This window comes from Typopeltis vanoorti, chromosome 14, assembly GCF_054136105.1.
Source record: "Typopeltis vanoorti isolate ZY-2024b chromosome 14, IOZ_Tvanoo_1.0, whole genome shotgun sequence".
NCBI lineage: Eukaryota > Metazoa > Arthropoda > Arachnida > Uropygi > Thelyphonidae > Typopeltis > Typopeltis vanoorti.
This window is the reverse complement of record NC_143562.1, coordinates 48,564,443-48,579,880: the sequence shown is the minus strand read 5'-3', so window position 1 is coordinate 48,579,880 and position 15,438 is coordinate 48,564,443. Positions and strand designations below refer to the sequence as shown.

Sequence of the window (15,438 nt, the reverse complement as noted above, 5' to 3'; positions counted from 1 at the left end):
CTGAACAGAGAAAATAAGAGTTTAGCAGGCTTATTAGAAACTGTCCCTGTAAACTAAATCACAATAGTAGAATTGTAATGTATATCTTCCGTTTACAGGACAGTTTCTAATAAGATTGCTAAACTCGTCGAGCCGCATGGAATACGAGTAGCTTTTAAACCTTCACAGACCATTCGCCAATTCTTAAGATCTCCAAAAGATAGTCATCCTTTTTTCAAATATGCAGGAGTTTACAAAATCCCCTGCTCGTGCGGATCAAACTATATTGGCCAGACTTCAAGATGTTTTGAAATCAGAAAAATGGAACACATAGGAGACGTCAATAATAATAGAAAAGACAAATCGGGGTTAGCCTTTCCTTTTGCTAGGACTAACCATGTTACAGAATGGGAGATAAAAGCTCCATGTCCTACTTAGAGGAGGATTTCCGCTCCCGAATGATAAAAGAAGCCACAACAGTTCTTCGTTCAGAAGAAAACCTAAATAGAAACCAAGTAAAAGAAGCCACAACAGTTCTTCGTTCAGAAGAAAACCTAAATAGAAACCAAGTATTAATTCTGCCCGAGCTCCAGAAGACCTTCATTAGATATTTCAACATGCTAGAATTAAATTTTGCTGCCAATTACAGAACGTTCCTACATAATAACTAGTAGATCATACACGTGCTATACGTGTGATGTACGCGGTCTTCTGCTTTTATAAATGTATTCGGTCCATTTATGGTTTCAGTGCAAACGATTTTTTAGTATTTAAGTAATCTTACATTTATATAATGTTAACCTTGATGAAGCCAACAGCCACAGTTGGCGACACTAGTTGGTATAACTTAGTTTAAAATAAATGTATTTGAACAAAAATCCCAAATAGTAGTCATTCTCTCCTATAGTTCTCATGGTCAAAAATAACCGTTTTGTTATCATGTATTTTCCTTCATCTTGGATACACGAAGGATAACAGCACAAAGGGCTAGTAAATTCATTTGGAAAATCGTAGCTCTGACTAAAGGGCAAATGCAATAGCGTCACTGCTTTTGTCATAATGGTATGTTAAAGGAAAAACATGAAGTCAATTTCTGCCATGTGTTTGAGACGGTGGTCTGATGTGAGAGGCATGCGGAAAATTTAAGAATCGCAAAGTCCAACAGAGCAGATGCAAGGGATTTCACTTGCATCTGCTCTGTTAGCCAGCTATGTCCAAACCCATTCACTCAAGTAAAGATGCTACAGACCCCAGCACAAAAAAGCATCGAATAGAGAAAATATGTCGCCACTCTTTACGAATCACATCCTCTATACGATGGGAGTCTGAACAGTTCTGATAAACACCTACTACAAAAAATGATAATCGAGCAACTAATATAACTCCAAGAAAGAATATACGAGGATATAAGAATATAAGAATATGTTACCTTCATAACTCTGTTACTATTGTGATCTTTCTTCTGTTTATATCAGTTGCTTAAATATCATTTTAGTTCTAGGTGTTCATCAGAATTTTCTATACCTCCCCACCCATCGTATAACTCATCTAAACAGCATATTACTTGCATACTGATTGATTGAGGAGTAGCTTGGCAATGTAATCTCTAAGTTCGAAATTTCGAATTTCGAGCTTGGTGATCACACGTCGTTTCGAATTTCGAACCTTTCAAGCAAAATTTCTATATCTGTAATGTCATGTGTGTTATGCCTGTAATTTGCGTGTGTCTTTCTGGTCGTTTTTTGTTCTGTTTCCCGGGATAAATGCAATAATTTATAATGCACGAACACTGCCAGAATAGTATACAAAAGTGCATATAGTTAATTATTAAATTATACCAAAATCTCTTTCTTAATCTGCGAAAGAAAATTTGATGTACCTCTAAATAATACATTTCAGTGTGGTTCTCTGAACGTTTTCTCCTATTCACAAAAATAAACAGCAACGACTAAGGTTGAGAGACTATAGAAAAGTGATGAATTCAATATTCTTTGGAAGTCGATCGATGGATGGAAAGTTGGCGAAGAGCGCTATCAAATCAAATCCATGACCGCATAGTAATTCATAATAGTGTAAGATGGTAGCAGTGAAGTTATGGTCACCTGACTTTTATCGTCTCTACAATCTTTCATACTTAGCCGGCACACATCGTTATGCATGAACTCAAGTACATATGGAAGCTTTTCCCAAGTGTGTATGTGGAGAAAACTCTGTCCTCCGACCTCCACCAATCAGTCAGTAGTCAGCTTTACCTAGAAACGTCCCAGCCAATCAGCAACCAGCACTATGAGTTCCATCACTTTAGATCTGCCTTGAACATTAATTTCAATTGCACTTGAAACCTTTCTAAAAATTCTCGATTTGGTCCTGATGAGAGCAATTCGACTGACAGATATTCCTCCTGACAGACTCTTCCGTTCCCTCTATGGAATGCTGATATATTTCCATTGCCACTGCTTCCGCGAAGTGGCAACCCTCATTAAACTAATTTCCTCTAGGGTTTATTAAAACTAGAGTACAGAGGTATCTGCTCAACATCTGCTTTCAGTACAAGAGCAAAAACGTCGATCCTGCTCCTAATTTTCCTTTATTCCATCCTTCGTTATCTTCCAGAACAGCTTTCCATATAAAGTATTCCTCACCAATTACAACCTACAACATTTCAAAGAAAATACCAACAGATTTTTTTACTTCTCAGTGCTCAAAAATACCTCACATAGTGCTGATGTGCTAGAAGTTCTTCTACCTCTTGTATGTAGAATAAATATAAAAATTGCATTACTTTCAATATCGATGTAAATAATACTCATACTGAAATTCCTCACATCCGCCTTCAGGTGAATATCTCAAATCTTTCCAAACGTTCTAGAGCATGGTCCTAAATAGTTAACACCAGTCTTCTATCGTCTTTATAACCACATGGAGTACCATGCAACAGTTTGGTTGACCTCACATCCTTAGCTGCATTCTGTCGCAACTCTAGGTAACCCAGTTATTCTCATCGCATCTCATTTTCTCTTTAAAGCCTTAATTACCACTGCAGAAAATAGTATTTAAGGAGAAGTATATTTCTCAAAATGTATTACAATTAATATGTTACTTGATCATTACTTTAGTTTATTAAATTTCTAATCTGTATTTCTTAAACTAATTTCCAGCTATATAAAAAATAAATAGACTTTTTCGTTTTGTTGAATTGCATCAGTCAGGATAATTTAATGGGATAATACAAAATTTATTACATTTGAAAGCAAAATAAGGAAGGTTTTTGGACTGTCGCACAATGAATATACTGGACACGAAAACACAATGGAGAATTATGAAAACTGCTTCAAATGCCCACAAACACCTTAATTGAATTCGGTGATTTGGCCATATTTTAGGAGATATAGCCACTTTACCAAATACTCAGATAGAATTGTGAAGAAAAATAAGTATGAAACCTCTGACCACTGGATCTTAAATTTTTGTTAGAGCTCTAATACGTGATGGCCTCAGTTGAAGTATCAGTCTTGAAGAATTATACTAAATACAGTAAGTCAACTGAATGAATAGTTTCTTCCAGGTACAATCCAATCGATGTTTTAGACTTAAAAAGGTCATTAAATTTCTGACGATGATTACGATAGATAATCATCGTCAATGATAACTATTTTCAGATCTTGAAGCACGAAGAGGAAGTGTTAATTTAAAGAATATTAAAGAGTGGCCTCAGAGATGAACTCGTACTATCGTCTTTTTCTAAATTGTATTCGAAGCTTATCCAGTGGGCGAAGCACAACTTCCGGCACAAAATGCACCTCACTTGGAGGGTCCAGGGACTTAATTGAAAACCTCCGAAGAATGTTAGTTACAGCGATCTTCATTTCCAACATAGCATATTTCTGGCCTAAAACATATAACAAAGAAATAGTTTTTAAATATTTTAATGTCCCTAGAAATATATTTTATTAATTCATTTTTATCTAAACTTCCAAATATGTTAATGGTAAATTCATAGGTTCGGTTAAAAGTACTGAACATTTATTATATATTTCTAATTAATCAAACAATTTTATCTAACCAACAGCTTCGAATAGCTCTAAATATAAAGTACTCCTAAGAATTATAAGAGCACAAAATAAAACCAACTTATTCGCAACATTTAGGGTGATAGCAAGGAAATTTACGAGAGAAGATACAAGTAGATTCAATTTATGCATTATCGTGGTTCAAGAGTGATGTATCTGGTTATAACATCAGAGAATTCAACAGTAACCAATTTAGTAACGCTGTCTTCACTTGACTTAAATAAAAATAATTCTAAAAGTGCTTGTCAAATTATCAATAAATTAACAAAACATTTTACATGGAAGATGAAGATGGAACTCCTATCACGGATAACCACAAAATAGCTGATAGATGGAAATGTTACGCAACCAAGCTTTTTCAAAAGGATCCTCAACTGACTGACAATATTTTGGACGGCATTTTGCTGAGAAGTTCGACGGAATGAGATTACCCGATATTAAAAATGGTAATTGCAGCAGTTAGTTCCTCAAAAATAGGAAAATCACGGGGAATTGATGGTGTCACAATGGAACTGATATGCGAAGGAGGTAACACCATCATAGACACCTTGCTAAATTTATTCCAGGACGTATGGAACAAAGAGATTTGGCCTTCTGATTGGCGGAATTCTGTCCTTGTACCTATTCCTAAAAAGGGAAACAGCAATAAATGTAGCAATTATAGAACAATAAGCCTTATTAGTCATGCAAGCAAAATCCTGTTAAAAATACTATTGTAAAGAATCGAAAAGAAAATAGAAAGCAGACTATGAGATGAACATTTCCAGAAGTCCAGAAGTACAATCGACCATACTTTTACAATACACATACTATGTGAGAAATACATAGAACATAACAGAATAATCTGTCACAACTTTTTACACCTTCAAAAAGCTTTTCACTCAATATGACATGAGGCAGTATGGAAAATTTTAGAACATTATGGTATTGACAACCAAATCATTAGATTATTAAATCTCTTTATTCCTCATCTGATATTAGAATTGAAATTAAAGATTACAGCAGTGAACCGTTTCGGGCAGAACAGAGGATAAGATGGATGCATCTTGGCCCTCTTCTTTTTAATTGTTTTCTGGAATATGTCATAGATGAAGCTCTTCATGAATATGACACTGGAACAGTAGTTGGCGGACTAAGAATAAATAACTTACGTTTTGCAGATGATATCGAACTTCTGGAAGAAAATGAAGAAGAATTACAAGAGATAACCAGCTGCGTTTCTGGAACATTAAACAAAATATGGTTTATACATAAACCCACAAAAAACAAAAACAATGATAACCTCAAAATCAGGCATTGAATTCTTAAAGATACAAATTGGCAATAAACAAATTGAGAATGTAAACAAATTCACTTATCTAGGAAACACGTTGAGTCAAGATGATCGTTCAAAAACCGACATTAAATTCCGAATTGCTAAAGGCACCCGTGGCCCTACAGAAGTTAAAACCATTGTGGGGAGAAAACAGAATAGCAATCAAAACCAGACTAATACTAATTGACACCTTGGTAAATTTTATCCTCTTGTATGGTTGTGAGACCTGGACTTTATTGAGGGAAGATGAGAAGAGACTCCTGTCTTTTGAAATGAAAACTTACAGAAGACTTTTGAGAATTCCCTATACCGCTCACAAAACCAATGAAAATATCCAAAAACTGATTGATTCAATAGAAGAGAAAAAGGGAATATATTCTGACAGTCATCAGAAGAATACAGATGAAATGTTTCGGACATGTAGAGAGGGCTAATAGCATTCTCAAGCACTAGATGGAATCGGTCCAGACCAAGGGTTAGGGGCCGACATCGATTAAAATGCACTGATAACATTAAAAAATGGACAAATTTCTCCTTTTCTCAACTGAAATGAAGAACAAGAGACTAAGATGATTGAAGGAGGCTAACAAAGAATATCACTTACCAGCCATGAATGACTCAACGGTCCATTTATGACTACAGGAGAGAAGAAGCCTTCACTTGGGGAAAGTGATCATGTTGTCTTGATCTCGGTGAACCTCGTATCTCGGTGGATCTCGGATCTCGGAGATAATGGTGAACTGTGAGTTAAAGTTCAGAGGTCAGATTGCAAAGACAGTGACAACAGCACGATAGATTAGGTAGTTGTTGAAGAACTAACTAACAAATAGAAATTGGAAGTTTATTATTCACCTCTAAAATGTCTTAATGAATCCAGATCTGGATTACTGGGAACAGATCTGGTCAACAGGATTAAGAAATGATGAACAAATGGTGTAGAAAATGAAGAGACAGGTGGAAAGAAAAATGGAAGGTCCATAGAATACTCCATTTGCTTATTAAAGGTATTTTTAAGATTAAAACTCAGAACAGTTTTCAGTTTATGGTAAGGGAGAGAACGAGAGATCACTCACGAAAATTGTGTAAGAGTGTCGTTGGCAATAATTTTCGGACTAGATGTTTGCTCGGAGGGTGGTAAATGGGTGACATCGGTTTGCAAAGATGATTGTGAATGAGGTTAACGAGAGGTATGTTAGATATTGTGTGAATATCGAATCTTTCGAGATAAGTCTACAGACTCCATGGAGATATCTTTATAACACAATATCCGGTAATGCTTTTAATTCCCTATGGGAGTTTCGCCATCTCGTGGATAATTTTCGCTATCTCGTGGTCACTAACCGTAACCTAACGCAGTATTATTTGTCTGGAATAGAAATTCTCGAATTTCCCGAAGAAGAAAAAACTTGCCGTGCCAGAGATCAACGATCTCGGGATCCGCTCAAAGGAAAGGTCAGAAAAAGCCCAGCCGTATCTATATTATGCCTGCTAACTTGTCTTTAGCTGAACAGGACTGATAACAATTATGCCGTCGTAAATGGGATTCCAACTACCCAGATCTTTCTAACTAAACAGCTTCGTTTATACCGACTGAACTACACACGCTCCATTATTATTATTATTGTTGTTGTCGCTAGTAGTAATATGTGACTTCAGTACAGCAATTATTATGGGATGAATTTTACTCAGATTCGCTATTTGAAACTTTTACAAGAAAATGTCGAATCATTCCGGTTTTTAGTTCAGCTATATTCGGGGCGGCAAAGAAATAACGTGTCCAAATTATGTATTACAATAACTCTCTGACTTAGCCGAATTTGTAGAAGTTGCCAGTACCAGAAGCTGTCTGCATGGTTCAGTTTTTGTTCTAAATGGATTACTTTTATCATAGCATTATCGAAAATTTAAAATTTTCGGCGAATTTTTTTTCGATGAATTGCTTTTTAGACGGATTATCGCTCGTTGAATTGCTCATTCGATGCATTTTCATGCAAGAAAATATAAATAACAGCGCTACAGATCGATTTGACTGGCAAACTTATAGTAGCCCCTTTTTGCTTTAGGTGGATGATGAGGTACCCAATCAGAAACTTTTCCAGCTTTCATTGTTAAGCATCGTACTCAATAAATAAAAGTATTATTTAAATAATTCAATATAACTTTGGTTTTGAAATTCATGATGCACTTTGCTGACACATTTTTCTAATTGTTCACATATTTATAATTGTCAAAATCAATTAAAATTTCACCAAATGATACCATGTCACCATTCTACCTTAATAATAATAATAATAAGAAGAAATCTTCCTAAGAAGTAAGTAATGACACGTAATCTACTTTACCAATACAGTTCCTTGGACCCATAGAGAAAGGTAAGTAGCTATGAACACTCCGTTTACTACTTTCTTCTGCTTGGAATCTGGATGGATCAAAGACTTCTGCATTCGGAAACACTTCTTCATGACGATGCAAGGTTACAAAAGGTATTGCGATAGTCGTATTCTTAGGAATTGTGTAATGATCTAGAACGAAGTAATCTTATGACTATCCATCAGAAAGGAGATGAAACTCAGTATCTAATATATCATTATTATAATCTTAATACATAATACTATTCAATAACTGAATAAAATGCTTGATGTATATTGAGATAATGCACTCATGAAAGCAAAACTATTAAAATAAAAACAGTATAAAATATCATATTTTTCATATTTCAAAGAAGGTTTAATGGATGAGATACGTTTGACAGTTTTAAGTGACAGAAATCAAAATAACCAATTATGAAAAAAAATTTGAAGAAATATCAATGCAGGGATTTGAATGGGTTCAACTCGTAAGAAATTCTAATTGAACAGAAAAGAATACAGCGACAAATGAACAACCAATTACAATCAGCGAACCCAATTAGATGAAATATTCTTCATCTCTATTTAAACTAAAGAAATGAGTTCTTGGTACTTTTTGTCTTTCAGTCTTATGAGTTTTTGGTATTTTGTTAGCAGAAACCTCCGTTAGTCAGTTTGTATAGACTAAGCCATTTGGTCGGAAAGAAAATACTTGGGTTCGATTCCCGTCAGTGACGTAAGGAACTTTTATTTGGTTTCCTTCGACTAAAGGTGAGTTAGTCGGTCTCATACGGAGGTAGGGGTTGTCTACTTTGTGTCTTTTCTTCAGAACTACCCAATCCCTATTTCAGCAAGTCCATGTACTGTGTCACAAGGCTGCTGCTGTAACTTCGGTGTTTGTGAACATGAACGGCACCACATTTGATTGCCCTTCATAGAGGGCCTATTAAAAACTCTATTTAACATCTACGAGATGAACTGGAGCGTTGGATGAGTTCAAACGACGTTTTCCCCACAACTTTGCAGCACTTCATTACATATCTACAGGATGAATGGTCCAAAATTCCCATTCATCGCTACCGCATGCTTGTAGAAAGTATATATCGTAGGCTTGCGGCAGTCATCACATATACAAAGTTTGAGCCATGATGGTCTGTTACTCAGATTATAGGGTTCGTTGACTTATTTCCAAAAAGTGTACGTTAGTTTCATTTTGTACTTCAGTATTTGGTATTTCTGTTAAATGTTTCAATTTATTTCAGAGGTCTAAGCTTATATTTCGTATCTCTATGGGTTTTGACGATGCTCTTGCGTTGGAAAGATCTGGATTGAATCGTCGACCAGGATGCGAAGAACACTTTTCTAGACTCTTCAAGTAAATTAGATATCATATACAAGTGGGAGGGATTTTATCCGAAATTCTATTTTTTTTTCTCTACCATACACGCACACCAGTTAAAAGAATACACGTAACTTACATACACCTTTATCAATTAGAAACCAATACTGCAAGTATTCTTATCCTTCTGTATTAAACCGCATCATAATGTTTCCACGTTCCTAACGAACGTATAGAATATTTCAAATTAAAGTAACTCTATTCAGAGAGATCTGTAGACAGAACAAGTAGATAAAATACTCTCAAAGTTGTAGTTGTTAGGCGCCATAAGCAATTCATTTTTAAAGGATTCTGACAATACGAAATAGTTCCGAAATTATCTATAGAGGAAATACGGCGCTGTGAGCAAACAAAGATAGCGAAGTTTGCTTACCACGTGACCCGACAGGCGGTTTGAACATAGTACCCAACCTGACAGTCATTTCACTTGCGCTATGGGTCTCAATTTGCCTGAGCATGCCATGTTTGTGAAGAAATGGTGAAAGTTCTATAGGAATGGTGAAAATACTGCAATTCTCGCCTACAGACGTCTAAAGACTTTGCAAAAAAAGCAAAATGAACCGAATGCAGTGCGTTGCATGGTTCGTGATTTTGAAAAAAGCAAGCAATTTGAAAATCAAACAAAAAAAATGGACGTAAATCTGAAATTCCGCAGAACGACTGAAGATGTTACAATAATATGAGACTGCTGTATATTCTTGTAGTGCAGGTGCCAGTGGCAAGACAATTAGGTTTTCCATACATAATATACAGAAAACTTTGCGCAACACTTTCCGATACTTCGTACATAAACTCAGCCACAGCCAACAGTTGCAAATGAGAAATACCAGCATCCGAGAAACATTTATATTGAGGGTTAGCCTTGAAACGTCCTGTAGAGCAATGAAGCACATTATCATTTTTGTGGAACAGTAAATACTCAAATCTCCCACATGTAGACTACAGATATCATCCGGTTCTCCTTGACAGCTCCTTCTGGCAAGCACGTGATATGTTTTTGTATCATATTGTTTTCTGAAATGAGCGAAATGAACTTCTTCGAATAACTTCGTTTGCCATTGATTCCGACTCATTTCAAAATCACATTCCATCCAGCTCACATACGTGTAATTTTCTCTCTAATTTTCTATGAGTACTCATAAGAGAGGAAAAGCATCCATGCCATTGTCCATGAACTGTCCAAAGCTGGTAAAACTTGCCTAGCACTACTTTCAAAGTTACATCGATATACCACATATTTGAGGAAAACAGATTATGGAGACTGTCATCGATGGCAAACATAAATCTACCTCATCATTTATATTTCGTGGAAACGAAAGCAATAACCAGATATGGCCCTTGTGTAGCGTGGAAGTGTCTCCAGCTTTGTTATGTTCTGGGAGTTTACTGAGGCTCTTGCTTATAGTTGACGTAGACAGATTGACATTGAGTAAAGCTGATATTGCAACCCTAGATATGCCCTGGTGGATGAGTTCAATTGGATATGACGACGATTCATCAATGCTTTATATAACAAGTTTCTTTTCACTCTATGCGTAAATAGTCCGTTCATCTAGATTGGCGTATAGTTATTCGCACTCCCATTTTCTCCTTACTGCCTGCTAACACTGCTGATATGCCGTTAGATATTTTCTTTGGTCGTAGTTCCAAAATAGGTGTCATTCTCTGAATGGCGAATAAGCTTGTTTTTCCTTCTTTATGAGGTTGCAAATTCAGCCGTAACTAACGTCCAGAAAGTAAATTTAAACTGAGGTTTAACTTCAAGTATAGGGTGATCAAACTTTACGTATTCCTGTTTATGGCATGTGGAGCTTCACCGTGATCCAAATGCTGCAAAACTTTGCTGGAATACATTATGCATCATGCGAAAACGATATTTAGAAAAATAGTTTAAAAATTCACCACCAAGGTCACTGCATTAATATTTCTCGGTAGTGGTTATTTTAGATTATTTTATAGGCATTGTATGTGTGGAGGAATAAATTATGTTCTTTTCTGAACATTGCTTCTCTTTAAATACTGCCTATGTGTAGTAGATGTAGAGAATATGAGAATGTGGCTGTTTTATGTTTGTATTTATGTGTATTTATTAGTTCCTCTTGTCTGGAGAAAGTGTACGTTTGAAGCTAATTCTGTATTTCTCAACGTGTCATGACTCGTCACAAATTTTTTGTGAGATAGAAGTGAGAAATTTTTGCTCTGCTAAGCACTGCTTCTGTTTCATTGTTGTGAGGATGAAAAAATACCTCTTCGGTTGGTTTTGAGTGGTATTTGTCTGTTTGTGTTCTATTGTTTTCTATTGTAGCATGCATAAAGGATTCTATAACAGAAAAAATCATTATATATTCTCAATTAGTTTGCAGTCTGAGTTTATAATTTCTGCTAAAGAAAACATACACACATACTGCCAACTAGCTGAGCAATAATAAAATAAATGGAATATTATTTTATGTTATATTTCGTATTTTATATTCTATTATATTTCATGATAAATATCATGAAGTACTCAAGATATTAAACACTCAGAACAAAACACTAACCACTATGTCTGAGAAGACACGAACGTGTCTTCTCAGACTTGAAGTACTCTCTTATCAACAGAACATGTGATTATTAGTATTTGTTTTACTGTGCTTTGGTTTTTGAGTATTCCTACATTCTAATTGAGTATATTGATATCTTCGAAACACTATTCATTTTCCAAACTTACCAAAAGTGATGTCTTCACTACAAGAACGGAAAATTACTGGAATAGGAGGATATAAACGAAGCACCTCCTGTTAAATAAAAGTTAAAGGAAAAGTACCTTTGAAAAGTATGTAGTTCACATCATTTGTATAAATATGTAAGAAATAAATATGATAATTACACAATAAAATGCTACACCGTGGTGTATTATACATAAATTAGTAGCATTAATCATTATGTTTATCTCAGGGTAGTCTACCCAGATGGAAAGATTTAAACAAACTGAAACCCAAAGCATATTTTATAATGGAGATTCTCCAATGATTAAACCTAAGACTAGATTTCGTTCTGAGTTGTAAAATATTTTTTATAAATTATAATAGAAGATAATTAAAATTTATTTATTTTTAAATTTTAAAATTTAAAATTAGAAGTCATCGGCTGAATTTTAATTCTCCCATTGACTGTTTTTCAGAGGACAAGAATGCTATAATATTAGTTGTGTGTCGAACTTGTGCAATCCAAAAGTGTGTGATACGTGAAGGTAAGAATATAAATCCAGTGGCTCTGAAATAAAACAAGAGCAGAACACTAGTAGTGGAGAAGGTAGCGGATCGAAAAGAGTATAAATGTCGTAAGAATAAGAATTAAAAATTGTAAAATTTAAAATTAAAATATAAAAATATAAAAAGAACAAAAAGAACCAAAACTTCTTATACAAAATGCAGCCACCTAGTCTTGTACAGGCCACTTTGATCGAATCATCTTCACATTTTGGACAGACAAAAATTAACTATGAACTTGCTGTGTGGTTCTAGACTTGTATACAGATCTCAAACAAATCTTGAAAATAAAAAAGGTTTAAACTCTACAGTCCATATTCAATTTTTTATTCTATCTTAAAATATGAACACAAACCTTGTGAAAGGACGTCCACCACAACGTCCCGTGGTTGGTTTTGTACATATTTCTCTATTCCTTTTTATAAGTTTTGTTCCTTTTAATTTCATATTTCTTGTTTTCAAATGCCAGTTTCGAATTTTAAATATTTAAACATCCATAATCTCTTCAGTGAATTATCATCTCCATTATACGCTCTATTCTTATTTCATTTTTGCCAGATATATATTTATAAGTACAGATGTTTGTATTTCATCTTAAACATTCTGTTTTCATATGTTTCCAGCTCAATTCAAGTTTTACAGGAAATGAAATATCATCCTTATCTTCTTGATAATTATTCATCGAGGTATGTCGTTTCAATACTCTTCTAAAAGGTATAACAATCGAAAAAAACTCAGCCAAAGGTTCGACCAAATAGATTTTCTTTTTTTTTTCTGGTTTATTTATCTCCTATTACAAGTTGCTTGAAAAACCTCCAGAAAATCCAGAGCAGAATTAAAGGAATTACATTCCATCTTCTGATATATTACGTTTGTTTGCAAAGATAATCTTCCCTATCTTAAATGAGAGTTGCATTTCAAAACGCACGCATATATAATCTGAAGCTGCACTTAACACAGCTGCATCAGGAAGTATTTATAGTTTACAGTTTGTTTTATTAAATTTTCAATTAAATTTTCAAAATGTTCAAATAAATTTTCTTGATGACGAAATATATTAAACAACAATGCCCATTAAAATGAGCTTGAAAATACACGGGAACTTGTGCATTGATTGCATTTTTCATAGATTACACAAATGAGAAGTAAAAGGAGCTTACCTTTACTACACAATCCAAGTAATTCATTTCCTTTATGTCATCTGTCGTTACGTTGCGGATGACATTATCTCCAAAGATACAATCAATTTCTTGGTGGATCTTCTCTTGCACACTGGAATTCGCTCCAATACAATACAGAGCCCAGCTTATGCCCGAAGCTGTTGAATCATGGCCCTAAACCAAATAATAAGGAAATTAAATGAAGAGTTTAGTTTTCATCCAAACAATGACCGTTCATCATGAAGAACGATGGAATCACATTAGCATTTGTTCAAAAAAAACTACGAAATGAAAGCAGAAAATCTTTTACAGGTTTTAAAAGATTTTAGTGTTTATGCTCAAATGTTTTACAACCTGTATAATAAAGACAGGAACTCATCAATGAAAAATAGTTACTGTCATTGTTGTGTTTATTCTTCTCAGAGAGAAGGGCATAATCGTATACAGGCTTCAATATCTTTTACAAAAGAGAATCAGAGTGGCATTAAGAGATTTAAACGCTTACCCTGAAAACAAAAGTGTCCACTTCTTCTCTGATGTCTTCCTCGGTGAAAGATGGATCAGAAAGATGCTCATGCAACAAAAGATCCATCAAAGCCATTCTCTTGCTTTTTTTATAATAGACATTATGGTCAGACGAACCCTCTTCTTCCTCTTTTGTGTTAGTAAGATTATCCGTAAACGATGCTTTCCTTTTCTTGATTATCTGGAAGAAAATTGGCAGATTCTTACAAGTTAGTATAGTAAAGTCTGATGATATCTTTAACCAATATATCTGGTGATATATTGGTTAAATTTCATCCATGTAATATTTATTGTAAACAGTTCTGGCTCTTATGGCCCGCTACGATCCAGTAGATGAATATCCGAAAATGTGGCTTTTTGTATCCATAATCAGACTTATGGATACAAAAAGCCACATTTTGGATATTCATAAACAGACTCATCATTCAGGACCATATTGGTATGCTAATGTTCAAGTTGTATAAATATACGAAGTAATTTCCCGGAGTATTATACTGATAAAGTGGTACACACTTGTCAAATGTTATTGGGTTGATTTCAATGGAATTAGGTAGAAAATCCTGCCTGGTTTTACTCTTCATGTTTATTTCTCAGGAAAAATAAAACATTGGGAGAGAAGGAAACCATATTTCTTCTGCATAAGAGGAAGCATAGAATAAAGTATGGTTTATCGAAAAGACAAGCATTCTTCAATGCCTCAGTCCAGAGAGCATTCATAATATTCATATGTCTCACAGGATTATATGCAAATAAACTATCTGAAGTATTTATACCTGTATTTTGCAACACGTACTAAAGATATTATAAAAATAAAAATGTTTATGGTTTAATAAACTCGTTTTGTCTGGACTGTCAAAACCAGACTAATACTCAACTGAAATTAGGTGTTTGTATTTAGCAACAACAGAAGCAGCATAAGGCACTGACATATTGAATCGTTTGCTAATTTCTCATATAACAAACCACATTCTGAAAATATTCCTGAACTGAAGGTACCTAGATATCAGAGAACTTTGATGTAAATACAGCTATGGGATCAGGTTGTGTATCAGTTCCAGTAATAGTATAAGATGCTAAGCAGAACCGTCAGTTCCTGTAATCGCATTGCTTAATTTAAGTGGCTTAATTTAATTTAAGTTCTGAGTTTGTAACCAAGTAAGGAAATAGAGAGAGAAGGAAATAGCTCCATTGTTTAAAGGAGGCTGTAAGACTGAGGCAGCAAATTCTTGTCCGACTAATATCTCTGGAGTTATGATCAAGTTATTGGAGAAGTTGGTTAATAGTAAAAAATTCAAGACTTGATACATAGAAATGAGATAATATATGGGGACAAGGCATGGTGTTGGGGAATGTATTGTCGTGACAAATTATCGTACTTTTTATAATAAAAT

General features: G+C 34.6%; 1 protein-coding gene across 1 annotated transcript in view; it reads right to left on the bottom strand.

Annotated features, from left to right (window-relative positions):
• Positions 1-15,438, bottom strand: part of LOC150099439 (cytochrome P450 4V2-like) — a 115,827-nt gene that overhangs the window by 42,249 nt on the left and 58,140 nt on the right. Inside the window, exons 8-12 of the mRNA XM_090404353.1 lie at positions 14,028-14,228; positions 13,523-13,696; positions 11,822-11,888; positions 7,707-7,886; positions 3,785-3,868 (exon numbers count right to left, since the gene is read on the bottom strand). Coding sequence (XP_090260479.1) covers positions 3,785-3,868; positions 7,707-7,886; positions 11,822-11,888; positions 13,523-13,696; positions 14,028-14,228 — 706 coding nt within the window. The remainder of the gene's footprint in view (positions 1-3,784; positions 3,869-7,706; positions 7,887-11,821; positions 11,889-13,522; positions 13,697-14,027; positions 14,229-15,438) is intronic.